Raw genomic sequence first — 18,575 nt, forward strand, 5'->3', positions numbered from 1 at the left:
TTTTTGAGTAGTATAACGGGTCGTGTGAGACCTCCAGTCCCTTCTTTCCTCCTCTTTGGGTGATTCTCTGTCTGTGTCTGTCTGTATTTCCCTCGTTCTCTGTGTCAGTGGGAGCTAGTGCCAGATGGATCCATACACAGCTGTGAACACTTGCAGAACTCCCAGAATTCCCAGCCTGATTGGGCTGCCGATGGGAATGGACATTTGGCTGGACTCCTCACCACATGACTTGGCACAGACACAGCCAGAGGCACAAGCCAATAGGTCCACACGTGTCACTGTCCTCACCGGCTTCTCGGCTCCTTTTTTCAGACACTTTTTAGAAGTCTATAGAGTTGTACTCATTTCAACTTCATCTAATACTGTCCTTACAGACACACATCTGGACATATATGGCTCTGGTCTATACAGTCTTCACATACACTGATGTGTCTGTCCTTGTATGTTCTCTTCTATATGTATACAAGTGTCTGTTTCCACATGGTATCTTATTTTTTGACCTGAACATGTCTACCCTCCTTGCTCCTGCCGGATTCTAGTTCATGTTTTCTAGCTTTCCCAGGTTTGACCATTCTGCCTGCCCTGACCCTGAGCCTGCCTGTCGTTCTGTACCTTGTCACAGCACACTTTTTTTTTCTCAAGATGGCATAGCAGACAGGCATCTTTTGTCATTGTCTTGTCGTATCCAGTGTATATATATTTATATGTATCTTATTATATATTTTTTCTCCGTATCACCGGATTCCTACTGCAAGCTCTGAAACTCTTTACTTGGATCATCACAGCTTGCTAGCTGCTATCCGATTGGCTTCTCCTGGCTAAAGTCTCTGTCCCAAAGCAAGCACCAATTAGCCTGGAGCTAGCCTATGCTAGGCTCATTTCCCAGCTAGCTGAAGAGGTCCATCAGCCACTCCTTGGGCTACAATACCTATTTTGCCAATTGGCCTGGACCATTTTTATGGAGAATAAGAGCACCTCCTTCTGGGACACTGTAAAGTCCATGGAGAATAAGAGCACCTCCTTCTGGGACACTGTAAAGTCCATGGAGAATAAGAGCACCTCCTCCCAGCTGCCCACTGCACTGAGGCTAAGAAACACTGTCACCACCGATAAATTCACAATAATTGAGAATTTCAATAAGCCTGGCCACCCCTACCCTGGTCAACAGCCCTGCACCTCCCACAGCAACTTGCACAAGCCTCCCCCACTTGTCCTTCACCCAAATTCAGATAGTTGATGTTCTGAAAAAGCTGCAAAATCTGGACCCCTACAAATCAGCAGGGCTAGACAATCTGGACCCTCTCTTTCTAAAAATTATTAGCCGAAACTGTTGCAACCCCTATTACTAGCCTGTTCAACCTCTCTTTCGTATCGTCTGAGATCCCCAAAGATTGAAAAGCTGCCGCAGTCATCCTCCTCTTCAAATGGGGAGACACTCTAGACCCAAACTGCTACAGACCTATAATTCAATTCAATTCAATTTATTGGCATGGGAAACATGTGTTAACATTGCCAAAGCAAGTAAGGTAGATAATATATAAAGTGAAATAAACAATAAAAATGAACAGTAGACATCACACATACAGAAGTTTCAAAACAATAAAGACATTACAAATGTCATATTATATATATATACATATATATATATATATACAGTGTTTTAACAATGTACAAATGGTAAAGGACACAAGATAAAATAAATAAACATAAATATGGGTTGTATTTACAATGGTGCGTGTTCTTCACTGGTTGCCATTTTCTCGTGGCAACAGGTCACAAATCTTGCTGCTCTGATGGCACACTGTGGAATTTCACCCAGTAGATATGGGAGTTTTTCAAAATTGGATTTGCTTTCGAATTCTTTGTGGATCTGTGTAATCTGAGGGAAATATGTCTCTCTAATATGGTCATACATTGGGCAGGAGGTTAGGAAGTGCAGCTCAGTTTCCACCTCATTATGTGGGCAGTGAGCACATAGCCTGTCTTCTCTTGAGAGCCATGTCTGCCTACGGCAGCCTTTCTCAATAGCAAGGCTATGCTCGCTGAGTCTGTACATAGTCAAAGCTTTCCTTAATTTTGGGTCAGTCACAGTGGTCAGGTATTCTGCCGCTGTGTACTCTCTGTGTAGGGCCAAATAGCATTCTAGTTTGCTCTGTTTTTTTGTTAATTCTTTCCAATGTGTCAAGTAATTATCTTTATGTTTTCTCATGATTATGTTGGGTCTAATTGTGCTGCTGTCCTGGGGCTCTGTAGGGTGTGTTTGTGAACAGAGCCCCAGGACCAGCTTGCTTAGGGGACTCTTCTCCAGGTTCGTCTCTCTGTAGGTGATGGCTTTGTTGTGGAAGGTTTGGGAATCGCTTCCTTTTAGGTGGTTATAGAATTTAACAGCTCTTTTCTGGATTTTGATAAGTAGTGGGTATCGGCCTAATTCTGCTCTGCATGCATTATTTGGTGTTCTACGTTGTACACGGAGGATATTTTTGCAGAATTCTGCGTGCAGAGTCTCAATTTGGTGTTTGTCCCATTTTGTGAAGTCTTGGTTGGTGAGCGGACCCCAGACCTCACAACCATAAAGGGCAATGGGCTCTATGACTGATTCAAGCATTTTTAGCCAGATCCTAATTGGTATGTTGAAATTTATGTTCCTTTTGATGGCATAGAATGCCCTTCTTGCCTTGTCTCTCAGATCGTTCACAGCTTTGTATCTTTCCTAGCCTGCCTTTCTAAGGTCTTCAAAAGCCAAGTTAGCAAACAGGTCACCGACCATTTCGAATCCCGTTGGTCATGGGTGCACCTCAGCCATGCTCAAGGTCCTAAAAGATATCATAACCGCCATCGATAAGAGACAATACAGTGCAGCTGTATTCATCGACCTGGCCAAGGCTTTCGACTCTGTCAATTACCACATTCTTATCAGCAGACTCAACAGCCTTGGTTTCTCAAATGACTGCCTCACCTGGTTCACCGACTATTTCTCAGATAGAGTTCAGTGTGTCAAATTGGAGGGCCTGTTGTCCGTACCTCTGGCAGTCTCTATGGGGGTGCCACAGGGTTCAATTCTTGGGCCGACTCTTCTCTGTATACATCAATGATGTTGCTCTTGCTGCTGGTGATTCTCTGATCCATCTCTACGCAGACAACACAATTCTGTTCTTCTTCTGGCCCTTCTTTGGACACTAAAGCAAAGAAGGGCCAACAAAGCCTCCTTCACTCATGCTGCCAAACATACCCTCGTAAAACGGACCATCCTGCCGATCCTTGACTTCGGCGATGTCATTTACAAAATAGCCTCCAACACTCTACTTAAAAAATTGGATGCAGTCTATCACTGTGCCATCCGTTTTGTCACCAAAGCCCCATATATTACCCACCACTGCGACCTGTATGCTCTAGTTGGCTGGCCCTCGCTTCATATTCATCACCAAACCCACTGGCTCCAGGTCATCTATAAGTCTTTGCTAGGTAAAGCCCGCCTTATCTCAGCTCACTAGTCACCATTGCAGCACCCACCCGTAGCACACGTTCCAGAAGGTATATTTCACTGGTCACCCCCAAAGCCAATTCCTACTTTGGCTGCCTTTCCTTCCAGTTATCTGCTGCCAATGACTGGAACAAATTGCAAAAATCACTGAAGCTGGAGACTCATATCTCCCTCACTAACTTTAAGCTCCAGCTGTCAGAGCAGCTCACAGATCACTGCACCTGTACATAGTCCATCTGTAAATAGCCCATCCAACTACCTCATCCCCACACTGTTATTTATTTTGTTGCTCCTTTGCACCCCAGTTTCTCTACTTGCACATTCATCTTCTGCACATCAATCACTCCAGTGTTTAACTGCTAAATTGTAATTATTTCACCACTATGATCTATTTATTGCCTTACCTCTCTTATCTTACCTCATTTGCACACACTGTATATATACTTTTTTCTCTATTGTGTTATTGACTGTATGTTTGTTTATTCCATGTGTAACTCAGTGTTGTTGTCTGTGTCTCACTGCTTGGCTTTATCTTGGCCAGGTTTCAGTTGTAAATGGGAATTTGTTCTCAACTAGCCTACCCAGGGAATTATTTAAAAAAAACACTGGATTATTGGCCGTTCTGTACCTTTTGGACTCTGGATTACTAACCTCTGTCTGCCCTTGATCTGTCGTTTTGACTGCCCCCGTTCTAGTAATAAACTTTTGTTACTTCGACACTGTCTGCATCTGAGTCTTCCCTAAAACGTGATGTAGTGCTTATAATTGTATTCCCTTTTGTAACACTCCATTGACATACATAATAAGCTCTGTATGAGTCTTCAGATAACACACTGCTTGACCACGTGTCTGTCTATGCAGAGGAACACAAGGCCCTTTGGCTGGCGCCAGTACAGTTGACATGATGGGTCAATTGTACAGTTTCCTATCCTGCATTTTTCTGCTGTCTTTGGAAGGCTTGACCAACCCTTTGATAAACAGATCTATATGAGCAGCAGCTATCACATCAGAGACAGACAGACAGACAGACAGACAGACAGACAGACAGACAGACAGACAGACAGACAGACAGACAGACAGACAGACAGACAGACAGAGAGCGAGAGAGAGAGAGAGCGAGAGAGAGAGAGAGCGAGAGAGAGAGAGAGAGAGAACTCTATATAGAAGAATGGTGGACGTGTCAGGAAGCTGGCTGTGGTGTTGGATCTGAAATATTAAACTAATAAATATGAGAGAGGATGTCTCTGTGTCAGGCCAACAGGGACCTCTCCTCTCACTGCTGATATCAGCGGGTTTCATATTATTTCATTATTTCACGGCTATTTGTATTCTATTTCATTCTGCTCTAGGATTTCTTTCATGGATGTAATGAGCTTCAGATGTGTTCGCTGTGCGGCCGCCGGCCTTGGCTCACAGGATCGCCACAGAAACTGTTTAACTGGATTAGAAGACCTGGATCAGGGGCAAATGATGGTGGAGCATCAACCTTGTAATAACATTGTAATAATATGGTCAATTAGCAGACTTTTTCCCAAAGCTGTCAACACATAGGCCTACAGCATATTCAGTGTACATGGCTATGGTGTTGCAAGCATCATGCACCAACCAAACAATTGGAAGCAATTAATTTCCAATTGGTGGTACTGTCTAACTCGTAACCCTGCTTCCAAGGCATTCCAATGACCCAGACACATTCCAAACGGAGGTCCTCATAGTGAACAATACCAGCTAACACTGCTGTTACTGGGACCCGTTGGTTAGGGTACTGTCCAACCATGCCACATCTAGTCACATGGGAGATGAGTGAGCGGCGCTCTCTGGTGACTCAGCAGGAATGTACGCATCATCATTATGAGCCCAAAGATCACCAAGAGGCTCCTTTATTAGAGACAAGAGGAGGGAGAGGGTGATGGGGGTGATTAGAGGTGTTGTTTATATTCATGTTTTGTGGGGGGGGTTTCGGCGTGTTTTTCCAGCCAGAGGAGTGGATGGAGGAGACAGGGGGAGATCAAAGTAAGCACATTAGACAGCGGAACGCTTCAGAACACTCACTGGCCTCAGCTGACATCACAGCTTTCTGTGTCCTCGGTACACTCTTAGAAAAAATAGGTGCTATCTACAACCTAAAATGGTTCTTCTCCATAGGATAACCCTTGAAGAACCCTTTTTGGTTTCAGGTAGAACCATTTTGGGATCCATGTAGGACCCTTTCCATAGAGGGACAGCCAAAGAAACCTTTTGGAACCCTTTCTTCTAAGAATGTAGGGAAGGGGATTTGACATTTGTTGACTGTTCAAGTACTTGCATGTTTCTTTTTTTGAGTAATAGAGTACTCGGAATGGAAAATATACTGAACAAAAATATAAACACAACGTGCAATAATTTCTACGATTTTACTGAGTTACAGTTCATATAAGGAAATCAGTTAATTTTAATTCATTAATTAGCGAAGGGTGGGCTTGGGATGGCTTAGGCCCACCCATTTGAGAGCCAGGCCAGCCAATCAGACTGAGTTTTCCCCTGCAAAAGAGCTTTATTACAGACAGAAATACTCAGTTTCATCAGGTGAAGAAGCCGGATGTGGAGATCCATGGTCTGCAATGTGAGGCCAGTTGAACATACTACTAAATTCTCCAACTTTGGAGGTGGCTTATGGTAGAGATATAAACACTCAATTATCTGGCAACAGCTCTGGTGGACATCCCTGCAGTCAGCATACCAGTGTCATGCTCCCTCAAAACTTGAGACATCTGTGGTATTGTTTTGTGTGACAAAACTGCACATCTTAGAGTGGCCTTTTATTATCCCCAGCAGAAGGTGCTGGGGATAGGTCTTTAAAGGTCTTTAAACGCCACACCTGTCAGGTGGATGGATTATCTTCACAAAGGAGAAATGCTCACTAACAGGGACGTAAACAAATTTGTGCACAAAATGTATTTGTGAGAAATATGCTTTTTGTGAATATGGAACATTTCTGGGATCTTTCAGTTCATGAAAGATGGGACCAACACTTTCTATGTTGTATTTATATTTTTGTTCAATGTATATATGTTTTTAGAACAGAAAGGCAAGGCCTGCAATGGAAAAAAACATGCTCTAACATGTTCTAAGTTCTAACTGTGAGTTGTTACCCCACTTTTGGGCCCTAGCTCTCACCCTCCGATCCAACAGGTCCCAGACATTTCTGGGGGGAATGGCCCTAGCCCTCACCCTCCAATCCAACAGGTCCCAGACATTTCTGGGGGGAATGGCCCTAGCCCTCACCCTCCAATCCAACAGGTCCCAGACATTTCTGGGGGGAATGGCCCTAGCCCTCACCCTCCGATCCAACAGGTCCCAGACATTTCTGGGGGGAATGGCCCTAGCTCTCACCCTCCAATCCAACAGTTCCCAGACATTTCTGGGGGGAATGGCCCTAGCTCTCACCCTCCAATCCAACAGTTCCCAGACATTTCTGGGGGGAATGGTCCTAGCCCTAGCCCTCACCCTCCGATCCAACAGGTCCCAGACATTTCTGGGGGAATGGCCCTAGCCCTCACCCTCCGATCCAACAGGTCCCAGACATATCTGGGGGGAATGGCCCTAGCTCTCACCCTCCAATCCAACAGGTCCCAGACATGCTCAATGGGATTGAGATCCGGGCTCTTCGCTGGCCATGACAGAACACTGACATTCCTGTCTTGCAGGAAATCACACACAGAACGAGCAGTATGGCTGGTGGCATTGTCATGCTGGAGGGTCATGTTGGGATGAGCCTGCAGGAAGGGTACCACATGAGGGAGAAGGATCTCTTCCCTGTAACACACATCGTTGAGATTGCCTTCAATGACAACAAACTCAGTCCAATGATGCTGTGACACACCGCCCCAGACCATGACGGACCCTCCACCTCCAAATCGATCCCGCTCCAGAGTACAGGCCTCGGTGTAACGCTCATTCCTTCGTCAATAAACGCGATTCCGACCATCACCCCTGGTGAGATAAAACCTTGACTCGTCAGTGAAGAGCACTTTTTGTCAGTCCTGTCTGGTCCAGCGACGGTGGGTTTGTGCCCATAGGCAACGTTGTTGCCGGTGATGTCTGGTGAGGACCTATCTTACAACAGGCCTGCATGCCCTCAGTCCAGCCTCTCTCAGCCTATTGCGGACAGTCTGAGCGCTGATGGAGGGATTGTGCGTTCCTGGTGTAACTCGGGCAATTGTTGTTGACATCCTGTACCTGTGATGTTCGGATGTACCGATCCTGTGCAGTTGTTGTTACACGTGGTCTGCCACTTTGAGGGCGATCAGCTGTCCGTCCTGTCTCCCTGTAGCGCTGTCTTAGGCTTCTCACAGTACGGACATTGCAATTTATTTCCTAGGCACATCTGAAGTCCTCATGCCTCCTTGCAGCATGCCTAAGGCACGTTCACGCAGGGACCCTGGGCATCTTTCTTTTGGTGTTTTTCAGAGTCAGTAGAAAGGCCTCTTTAGTGTCCTCTTTAGTGTCCATTTTCATTAACTATTTATGGTTCATTGAACAAGCATGGGAAACAGTGTTTAAACCCTTTACAAATGAAGATGTGTGAAGTTATTTAGATTTTTACAAATTATCTTTGAAAGACAGGCTCCTGAAAAAGGATGTTTCTTTTTTTGATGAGTTTATATTCATATGCCATTTCAGATCCATTTATTGAAATCGTGGGACACAATCTTCAAAAAGGGAGTAACCTCAGCAGTGGTGTCTGCTTGTAGAAGCCGTTGTAAGGTTGTGCAATGGCATATCCTTGTTCTGTTAATTTAGCAGACAAAATGCTCTTATTTCAGTGCCAAGTGATGCGCATCTCACATCACAGTTATTCTCAAGGAGTGATCATTTGAAACAGGCTTATTTTGGCACGTTATTAATTTTACATTGAACACTGCATGGTGATGAACTAAGACCACAACTTCTGTTTGGTGAGTATCATTCAATCAATTAAATGTATTTATAAAGCCTTTTTTACATCAGCCGATGTCACAAAGGGCTGTACAGAAACCCAGCCTAAAACCCCAAACAGCAAGCAATGCAGGTGTAGAAGCACGGTGGCTAGGAAAAACTCCCTAGAAAGGCTGGGACCTTGGAAGAAACCTAGAAAAGAACCAGTCCTGTTCTGTCTGAGTAGGCCTAGGCTTAATTATTATGATGAAAATATGCTCTTTGTATTTGGGTTCCGGCGCTGACAGAGATGGCCGCCTCGCTTCGAGTTCTTAGGAAACTATGCAGTGTTTTCTTGTTTTTTTAATGTATTATTTCTTACACTGTTATCCCGGGAAATCTTAAGTATTTATATGTACATGTTCTTATTCATTCATTTACACTTGTGTGTAAAAGATAGTTGTTGTGAAATTGTTAGATTACTTGTTAGATATTACTGCATGGTCGGAACTAGAATCACAAGCATTTCGCTACACTCACATTAACATCTGCTAACCGTGTTTATGTGACCAATAAAATATGATTTGATTGAATGTTTTTTCATATTTTGAGTGTGGAACCTGTCTATGTTTAACTGTTTACAGTTAATTTTGTGCAATTCTACATACTTTGCCTAGCCTCGGTTCGTTCGAGGCTACTCTTTGCCATGGGGCATAGACATTTAGCAATTGTATAACTCATTTCATGCAATATTTGACAGAGATGCGTGCGGACAGAAAGATGCATCAATCTCAGATAAAGCATCCAAGCGAGCGAAACAGCGCCCCTCTGTCTCCTTATGTGTGGACCATGCGTCTGATGCTGTCTGGACAAAAGGAGTATGGCATGTCATACTTTTTCTGACCAGACAAAATCAGATACATGGGCTACATATAGTAAGACAGAGGGGCGCTGTTTGGCGCGCTAGTTTCAGCAGAGAAGAGAGCGAAGCGAGAGGACTCACTCCCACTGTCCTGAATAAGCCCAATGCGTTTCTATGGGCATAATTTGCAGACCTAAGCTTGCACCTATTTGGGGAGCCAGCAATTTGTGCATCGCGGTGGGGTAGTGTTAACAAGGGCAGTATTATGTTTATGTTTGGTTGGTGTGGTGTTCCCGGGGTCCTTGGTGATTCCCGGTTTTATGGTAGGGGAATTCTTTCTCTTTGCTCTTGTTTTCTTTAATAGGATGTCGGTGGGTGGAGCCGGGAGGGTCGTAAGCAAATTGGGACACACCTGGGCTCGGGTGTGTCTGGGGATAAATACTCCATTCCCTCCATTCATTGAGGAGACTCTCTCCACGCAGACACACTGTTATTTTTGGTTGTGGCATTTTGTGGATTATTTGTTTTGACACCTCTCATTATCACCATCGATACACGCAACCACTCACTTACACTACTGATTACTGACTACACACACCATTGTTAATTGTATATAGTTTACTTTAGTTAATACATATATTTTTGTTATTCCTTGATCTCTGCGTTGTCTCCCTTTTTGTTACGGGCTACGAGCCAGTTTGTGACAAGATAATGTGTCTTGAGTATAATTTAAAATGTTGAGACAAGAAGAAGGGGAAGGGTGGGTGGAGAAGAGGGATTCTCTCTCCAGAATGCATGCACTCAGCTCTCCAGAATGTGCTCCGCTGTCTCCTGCCAATTCTTGCACATTCATTGTTTCATTGTGCCGATTGTTTGCCCTTTAATTGTTTATTTGTTATTAATTCCCCATTACATACAGTACCAGTCAAAAGTTTGGATACACCTACTCATTCAAGGCTTTTTCTTCATTTTTGTTGTTGTTGAATTTTCCACGTTGTAGAATAATAGAGGAGACATCAAAACTATGAAATAACACATATGGAATCATGTAGTAACCAAAAAAGTGTTAAACAAATCAAAATATATGTTATATTTGAGATTCTTCAAAGTAGCCATCCTTTGCCTTGATGACAGCTTTGCACACTCTTGGCATTCTCTCAACCAGCTTCATGAGGTAGTCACCTGGAATGCATTTCAATTAACAGGTGTGCTATGTTAAAAGTTAATTTGTGGAATTTCTTTCCTTTTTAATGCGTTTGAGTAAATCAGTTGTGTTGTAACAAGGTAGGGCGGTTGCACAGAAGATAGTCCTATTTGGTAAAAGACCAAGTCCATATTATGGCAAGAACAGCTCAAATAAGCAAAGAGAAACAACAGTCCATCATTACTTTAAGACATGAAGGTCAGTCAATACGGAACATTTCAAGAACGAAAGTTTCTTCAAGTGCAGTCACAAAAACGATCAAGCACTATGATGAAACTGGCTCTCATGAGGACCACCACAGGAAAGGAAGACACAGAGTTACCTCTGCTGTAGAGGATACAGTGCTTCTACACCTGCATTGCTTGCTGTTTGGGCTTTTAGGCTGGGTTTCTGTACAGCACTTTGAGATATCAGCTGATTTAAGAACGGCTATATAAATACATTTGATTTGATTTGATACATTTATTAGAGTTAACTGCACCTCAGATTGCAGCTCAAGTAAATGCTTCACAGAGTTCAAGTAACAGACACATCTCAACATCAACTGTTCAGACGAGACTGTGTGAATCAGGCCTTCATGGTCGAATTGCTGCAAAGAAACCACTACTAAAGGACACCAATATGAAGAAGAGACTTGCTAGGGCCAAGAAATATGAGCAATGGACATTAGACCAGTGAAAATCTGTCCTTTGGTCTGAAGAGTCCAAATTTGAGATTTTTGGTTACAACAGCCATGTCTTTGTGAGACGCAGATTAGGTGAACGGATGATCTCCACCTGTGTGGTTCCCACAGTGAAGCATGGAGGAGGTGTTATGGGTGTGGAGGTGCTTTGCTGGTGACACTGTCAGTGATTACTGGTTTGCGCTTAGTGCGACTATCATTTGTTTTTCAACAGGACAATGACACAATAACCCAAGACAGAAAGGGAGGCAGACAGGCGGAGTAGAGCGATTGAAGGAACCTGAATTTTCATCTGGATATTTTCTACTATTGTTATTTGTCGGCTTTAGGCGTATGTATTTTACTTAGTTTGTGATTCAAGTTATAGGCCTGCTGTTGCATTGGCCTGATTGGCCTAATTTCTTAAACCACCAATGTATCACGGTGTATCAATGTGTCCATAGAGTCAAAGGCTGGTGTTCTTGCATTCGTTGAATATTTACTTTTAGATTTTTATCATTTTAATTTAGATTTTATGATTAACCATGTGACAATCATTTTGATAAATGACAGTGTTCCTCAAAATAATCACAATCATTTTTTTAAATGACACTGTTCCTCAAAATAGTTAGAAATGGTAGGATATTTTGGCTGCTACTGTAGGATGAATGAGAGAATGTTAAAAGTATATGTGAAGCATTTTCTCCATTGTGTTTGATGGTAAGCTCCGGTAAGCCTACATTATGATCAAATAGCCACAGTTGCCTACTTGGCCACTGTTAAAAATGTAGCTGAAGCTGTTACAGCCTCAGGCTTCACAGTAAACGCGCGCTGGAAGTTGCACAGAATTTTAACAATGTTCATGTTTGTGCTCAGCAGACCTGAAATTTGCTCAGTGCCAAAGAAAATTAGAGGAACATTGGTTGAGACTCCACCTGATCTGCCCCCCAAAATTATTGTGGGGCTGTGGGCGCATCCCTGACATAAGCTAAACAATTCTAAATGGCACTAGTAGTTCACAAAGTAGTCTAAGCGAAAAATAGACAAGATGCAATTATTCCAAAACTGCAGCTCATTGTTGAAACACATATTTCCCTACTTCAATCAATCAGTCCATTTTGAATTTGTGCTAAAACCTTTGTCAGTGGCAAGGAATGTAGCTTGTGTATCCCATTAGTTAGAGGCATTTTTATATGCCCACCGTCCCACTGTTTTTATAGGCATTTATTTCTGTAGGCCTAACGGGAGCTTGTGTGTGAACTCAGCAAGCGTGTAGAGTGAGGAGTCAGAATGCATGCAGACATGGAGGGGAAAGGGAATTTAGGGAGAGGAACTGTGTATTGCTGGCCTTTGTTTCTTTTTTGTTTTGCACCGAAAAGAAAATGTCCATTGTCTTCACATTTAAAAAAAATCTTTGGTTAAAGATAGAGTTTTGACGTCCGTTCTCATGTGCATTCCTAGTCCTTGGTCACCATGTCACATGATCCAAGTTCTGTCAGGGAAGTCCACTCAGACCGATGTCATGTGGACCCTGGCCTGTCAAGACCCTGGCCTGTCAAGTCCCTGACCCTGGCCTGTCAAGACACTGGTCTTTCAAGACCCTGGCCTGTCAAGATCCTAGACTGTCAAGACCATGGCCTGTCAAGACCCTGGATTGTCAAGACCCTGGCCTGTCAAGATCCTAGACTGTCAAGACCCTGGCCTGTCAAGACCCTGGATTGTCAAGACCCTGGCCTGTCAAGATCCTAGACTGTCAAGACCCTGGCCTGTCAAGATCCGAGACTGTCAAGACCCTGGATTGTCAAGACCCTGGCCTGTCAAGATCCTAGACTGTCAAGACCCTGGCCTGTCAAGACCCTGGATTGTCAAGACCCTGGCCTGTCAAGATCCTAGACTGTCAAGACCCTGGCCTGCCAAGATCCTAGACTGTCAAGACCCTGGTCTGTCAAGACCCTGGCCTGTCAAGACCCTGGCCTGTCAAGATCCTAGACTGTCAAGACCCTGGCCTGTCAAGACCCTGGATTGTCAAGACTCTGGCCTGTCAAGATCCTAGACTGTCAAGACCCTGGCCTGTCAAGACACTGGCCTGTCAAGTCCCTGACCCTGGCCTGTCAAGACCCTGGCCTGTCAAGATCCTAGACTGTCAAGACCTTGGCCTGTCAAGACCCTGGATTGTCAAGACCCTTGCCTGTCAAGATCCTAGACTGTCAAGACCCTGGCCTGCCAAGATTCTAGACTGTCAAGACCCTGGCCTGTCAAGACCCTGGCCTGTCAAGATCCTAGACTGTCAAGACCATGGCCTGTCAAGACACTGGCCTGTCAAGTCCCTGACCCTGGCCTGTCAAGATCCTAGACTGTCAAGACCCTGGCCTGTCAAGATCCTAGACTGTCAAGACCCTGGCCTGTCAAGACCCTGGATTGTCAAGACCCTGGCCTGTCAAGATCCTAGACTGTCAAGACCCTGGCCTGCCAAGATCCTGGCCTGTCAAGATCCTAGACTGTCAAGACCATGGCCTGTCAAGACCCTGGCCTGTCAAGACCCTGGCCTGTCAAGACCCTGGCCTGTCAAGATCCTAGACTGTCAAGACCCTGGTCTGTCAAGACCCTGGATTGTCAAGACTCTGGCCTGTCAAGATCCTAGACTGTCAAGACCCTGGCCTGTCAAGACACTGGCCTGTCAAGTCCCTGACCCTGGCCTGTCAAGACCCTGGTCTGTCAAGACCCTGGCCTGTCAAGATCCTAGACTGTCAAGACCCTGGCCTGCCAAGATTCTAGACTGTCAAGACCCTGGCCTGTCAAGACCCTGGCCTGTCAAGATCCTAGACTGTCAAGACCATGGCCTGTCAAGACCCTGGCCTGTCAAGACCCAATAGCATTGGGATTGAGAAGTACAAAGTGTGACCATTTGTTCTGGAAACAACTTTCTCAACTGACTCCATTGTCTCCAAATCACTGATCTGTCATAATGACACTTCATACACAGACCCAGTCCCATGTATTATGTACACCAGGGATGGGCAACTTTTATGAGGGTGGGGTCACAAAAAAACTGAAATCATCATGAGGGGCTGCAGTGGCTCACGGGTCTCCGTACACACACGTGCAGTCAGAGCCGGCCTTAGCGTTTTGAGGGCCTTAAGCAAAATTGCTGATGTACCTGGCAAACAATGCGAGCAGCTGTCCAGGACCTTGATTGGCCCTCCGTCTCTGTAGGAGATTAAATCTTTTCCCCCCTTCATCAATTGTCATGTTTGCACATGTATAAGAAACAAAAAAATATCACATTTACATAAGTGTTCAGATCCTTTACTCAGTACTTTGTTGAAGCACCTTTGGCAGCGATTACAGCCTCGAGTCTTCTTGGGTATGAGACTAGCTTGGCACACCTGTATTTGGGGAGTTTCTCCCATTCTTCTCTGCAGATCCGCTCAAGTTCTGTCAGGTTGGATGGGAAACGTCGCTGCACAGCTATTTTCAGGTCTCTCCAGAGATATTCGATCAGGTTCAAGTCCGGGCTCTGGCTGGGCCACTCAAGGACATTCAGAGACTTGTCCTAAAGCCACTCCTGCGTCACCTGTGTGCTTAAGGTCATTGTCCTGTTGGAAGGTGAACCTTCACCCCAGTCAACCCAGCATGTTTTCATCAAGGATCTCTCTGTACTTTGCGCTGTTCATCCATCTCTCCCCCGATCCGATCCTGACTAGTCACCTAGTCCCTGCTGCTGAAAAACATCCCCACAGCATGATGGTGCCACCGCCATACTTCACCGTACGGATGGTGCCAGGTTTCCTCCAGACTTGACACTAGGCATTCAGGCCAAAGAGTTCAATCTTGGTTTCATTTAGGTGCCTTTTGGCAAACATTTGGCAAACTCCAAGCAGGCTGTCATGTGCCTTTTACTGAGGAATGGCTTCCGTCTGGCCCCTCTACCATAAAGGCCTGATTGGTGGAGTGCGGCAGTTATGGTTGTCCTTCTCCACAGAGGAAGTCTGGAGCTCTGTCAGAGTAACCATCGGGTTCGTGGTCACCTCCCTGACAAAGGCCTTTCTCCCCTGATTGCTCAGTTTGGCCAGGCGGCCAGCTCTAGGAAGAGTCTCGGTGGTTCCAAACTTATTCCATTTAAGAATCATGGAGGCCACTGTGTTCTTGGAGACCTTCAATGCTGCAGACAATTTTTGGTACCCTTCCCCAGATCTGTGCCTCAACACAATCCTGTCTCTGAGCTCTATGGACAATTCCTTCAATCTCATTGCTTGGTTTTTGCTTTGACATACACTGTCAACTGTGGGACCTTTATATAGACTGGTGTTTGCCTTTCCAAATATTTTCCAATCAATTGAATTTACCACAGGTGGACTCCAATGAAATTGTAGATACATCTCAAGGATGATCAATGGAAACAGGATGCACCTGAGCTCAATTTCGAGTCTCATAGCAAAGGGTCTGAATACTTATGTGAATAAGGCATTTCTGTTTTTAATTTTTAATACATTTGCAAACATTTCTAAAAAACGTTTCTTCAGGTTCTGTGTGATCATTGTGTTTAAGGTTCAATTCCTACGGGGTCCAGTACAAAAATGTATGCACTCGCTACTGTAAGTGGCTCCTTTTTGGGGTAACAGACATATACAACAAAATGTACAATGTGGACCCAGATGATATAACTTAAAAGTAATAATTAAAACGCTTGTTTCCAAAGTGGTCCTCGATGGTAAAAATAATAACACATAGAATGACTAAAAGACAAAAAGACAAACAACCATAAATACATTCATTTATATTGACATTCCAGAAAGTGACACTATTCACTGCACTTTTCCCTAACCTTAAAAATATATATATTTTTTTAAGAATTTCACATTTTAACCTTAAAAAACAATCTATTCATTGCACATCATACCTATCATTCAAATAAATACACATGACCAGCAGTTTTACGTGACTTTTCTCCATAGTATCGTAGCCTACCTGTGAAACGTTTCTTCCCGGTGAGGTCGAACTCATTGGAAGGGCTGTTGTTGAACGGCCTGCTCTCTGGTTCAGGGGTGGGGGGGTCTGGGGTGGTGGTGGTAGGGGGCAGGGTGGGGGGCAGGGTGGTTTGCCACAACATCTCATCTAGAAAACAAGGCAAACAAACAGCAAGTTAAGGCATGAACATCGCAGACTAGAAACATATACCATTGAATCCAATCTAAATGGGTGTAATATTTTGCTACATAGGACTAAACCTGTGTAATTGCCATGTAATAATCATGTAATAGTGCTGCAAAAGAGTGTGATCTCACTGGAAATGAGTGTGATCTCATTGGAAATGAGTGTGATCTCACTGGAAATGAATGTGATCTCTTTGGAAATGAGTGTGATCTCACTGGAAATGAGTGTGATCTCACTGGAAATGAGTGTGATCTCATTGGAAATGAGTGTGATCTCACTGGAAATGAGTGTGATCTCATTGGAAATGAGTGTGATCTCCCTGGAAATGAGTGTGATCTCATTGGAAATGAGTGTGATCTCACTGGAAATGAGTGTGATCTCTTTGGAAATGAGTGTGATCTCACTGGAAATTAATGCGATCTCACTGGAAATGAGTGTGATCTCACTGGAAATGAGTGTGATCTCATTGGAAATGAGTGTGATCTCCCTGGAAATGAGTGTGATCTCATTGGAAATGAGTGTGATCTCACTGGAAATGAGTGTGATCTCTTTGGAAATGAGTGTGATCTCACTGGAAATGAGTGTGATCTCACTGGAAATGAGTGTGATCTCATTGGAAATGAGTGTGATCTCACTGGAAATGAATGTGATCTCTTTGGAAATGAGTGTGATCTCACTGGAAATGAGTGTGATCTCACTGGAAATGAGTGTGATCTCATTGGAAATGAGTGTGATCTCACTGGAAATGAGTGTGATCTCATTGGAAATGAGTGTGATCTCCCTGGAAATGAGTGTGATCTCATTGGAAATGAGTGTGATCTCACTGGAAATGAGTGTGATCTCTTTGGAAATTTGTGTGATCTCACTGGAAATTAATGCGATCTCACTGGAAATGAGTGTGATCTCTTTGGAAATGAGTGTGATCTCACTGGAAATGAGTGTGATCTCACTGGAAATGAGTGTGATTTCACTGGAAATGAGTGTGATCTCACTGGAAATGAGTGTGATCTCATTGGAAATGAGTGTGATCTCACTGGAAATGAATGTGATCTCTTTGGAAATGAGTGTGATCTCACTGGAAATGAGTGTGATCTCACTGGAAATGAGTGTGATCTCATTGGAAATGAGTGTGATCTCACTGGAAATGAGTGTGATCTCATTGGAAATGAGTGTGATCTCACTGGAAATGAGTGTGATCTCTTTGGAAATTAGTGTGATCTCATTGGAAATGAGTGTGATCTCATTGGAAATGAGTGTGTGTCACAACTTCCGCCAAAGTTGGTCCCTCTCCTTGTTCGGGCGTTCGGTGGTCGAAGTCATCGACCTTCTAGCCATCGCTGATCCACTTTTCATTTTCCATTGGTTTTGTCTTGTCTTCCATCACACCTGGTTCCAATTCCATCAATTCCATGTTGTGTATTTAACCCTCTGTTCCCCCCATGTCCTTGTCGGTAATGGTTTCTTGTAGTGCTTATGCAATGGTATGCTGGTATTCACCGGGTTTTGTTTGACCCATTTATTGTATTGTTCTGTTGACGGTGGTTTATAGATATTAAATGACACCGTTGTAAATCAGTTTTCGCTCTCCTGCGCCTGACTTCTCTGCTGCCAGTACGCACCTCACTACAGTGTGATCTCATTGGAAATGACCCAGACGGTTTTCCTTTCAAAAGACAACTTCTGTCATTATTTTTTCCATTCCTGGGGTACCAGATATTGTACATGATGCTCGTTTTGCAGTAGATTACTGTATGTTCATGGTTCTTTGAAAAATAAAAGGAGACCCGCACACTCTCGGAGCTCAGATTCAATAATTGAATAATCTAATATCCAACGTTTTGACAGAATCAGTGTATAAGCCTAACAAATGTGTAAGGATTAAGTCAGTGAGGTCAGTGAAATCAATGAGTTACTTCCAGCAGCACCAGTAGGTCTGGCCTGTGGAGTGCCAATGGACCTCTGCATGACATCATCATGTGCCTTAAACACAGCCTTGAGCCAATGCAATTTGTCCCACACGACTATTCTATAGCAAGCTAATAGGACTAGGTGCATACAAGCAATTGCTTTCCTATTGTGCTTAAACTATAACATCATAATGCTCACCAAACATAACATCATCACAGTTGCCCCATTCACTAAAACCAGTGACCATGCATTACCATAACATACCATAACATGACATAACATGACATGATATAACAGTCATCACACGCAGCAATATCAGAGAAGAACAGTGCAGTAGAGCATGCCAGGGCATTCATTCTCTCTGGGTTAGAAATGCAGTCCACAGGCACTGTATAGTTGAGTTGAGTTG

The 18,575-nt window shown here is 44.0% G+C and overlaps 1 protein-coding gene across 2 annotated transcripts in view; it reads right to left on the reverse strand.

Annotated features, from left to right (window-relative positions):
* The window catches only part of fndc1 (fibronectin type III domain containing 1), a 79,997-nt gene that overhangs the window by 15,763 nt on the left and 45,659 nt on the right, over window positions 1–18,575 (reverse strand). For both annotated transcript variants that reach the window (XM_064991380.1, XM_064991379.1), the window contains one exon: window positions 16,073–16,219. In XM_064991380.1, the coding sequence (XP_064847452.1) occupies window positions 16,073–16,219 (147 nt within the window). The remainder of the gene's footprint in view (window positions 1–16,072; window positions 16,220–18,575) is intronic.

The sequence above is a fragment of the Oncorhynchus masou genome, chromosome 16 (genome assembly GCF_036934945.1).
Source record: "Oncorhynchus masou masou isolate Uvic2021 chromosome 16, UVic_Omas_1.1, whole genome shotgun sequence".
NCBI classification, from domain to species: domain Eukaryota; kingdom Metazoa; phylum Chordata; class Actinopteri; order Salmoniformes; family Salmonidae; genus Oncorhynchus; species Oncorhynchus masou.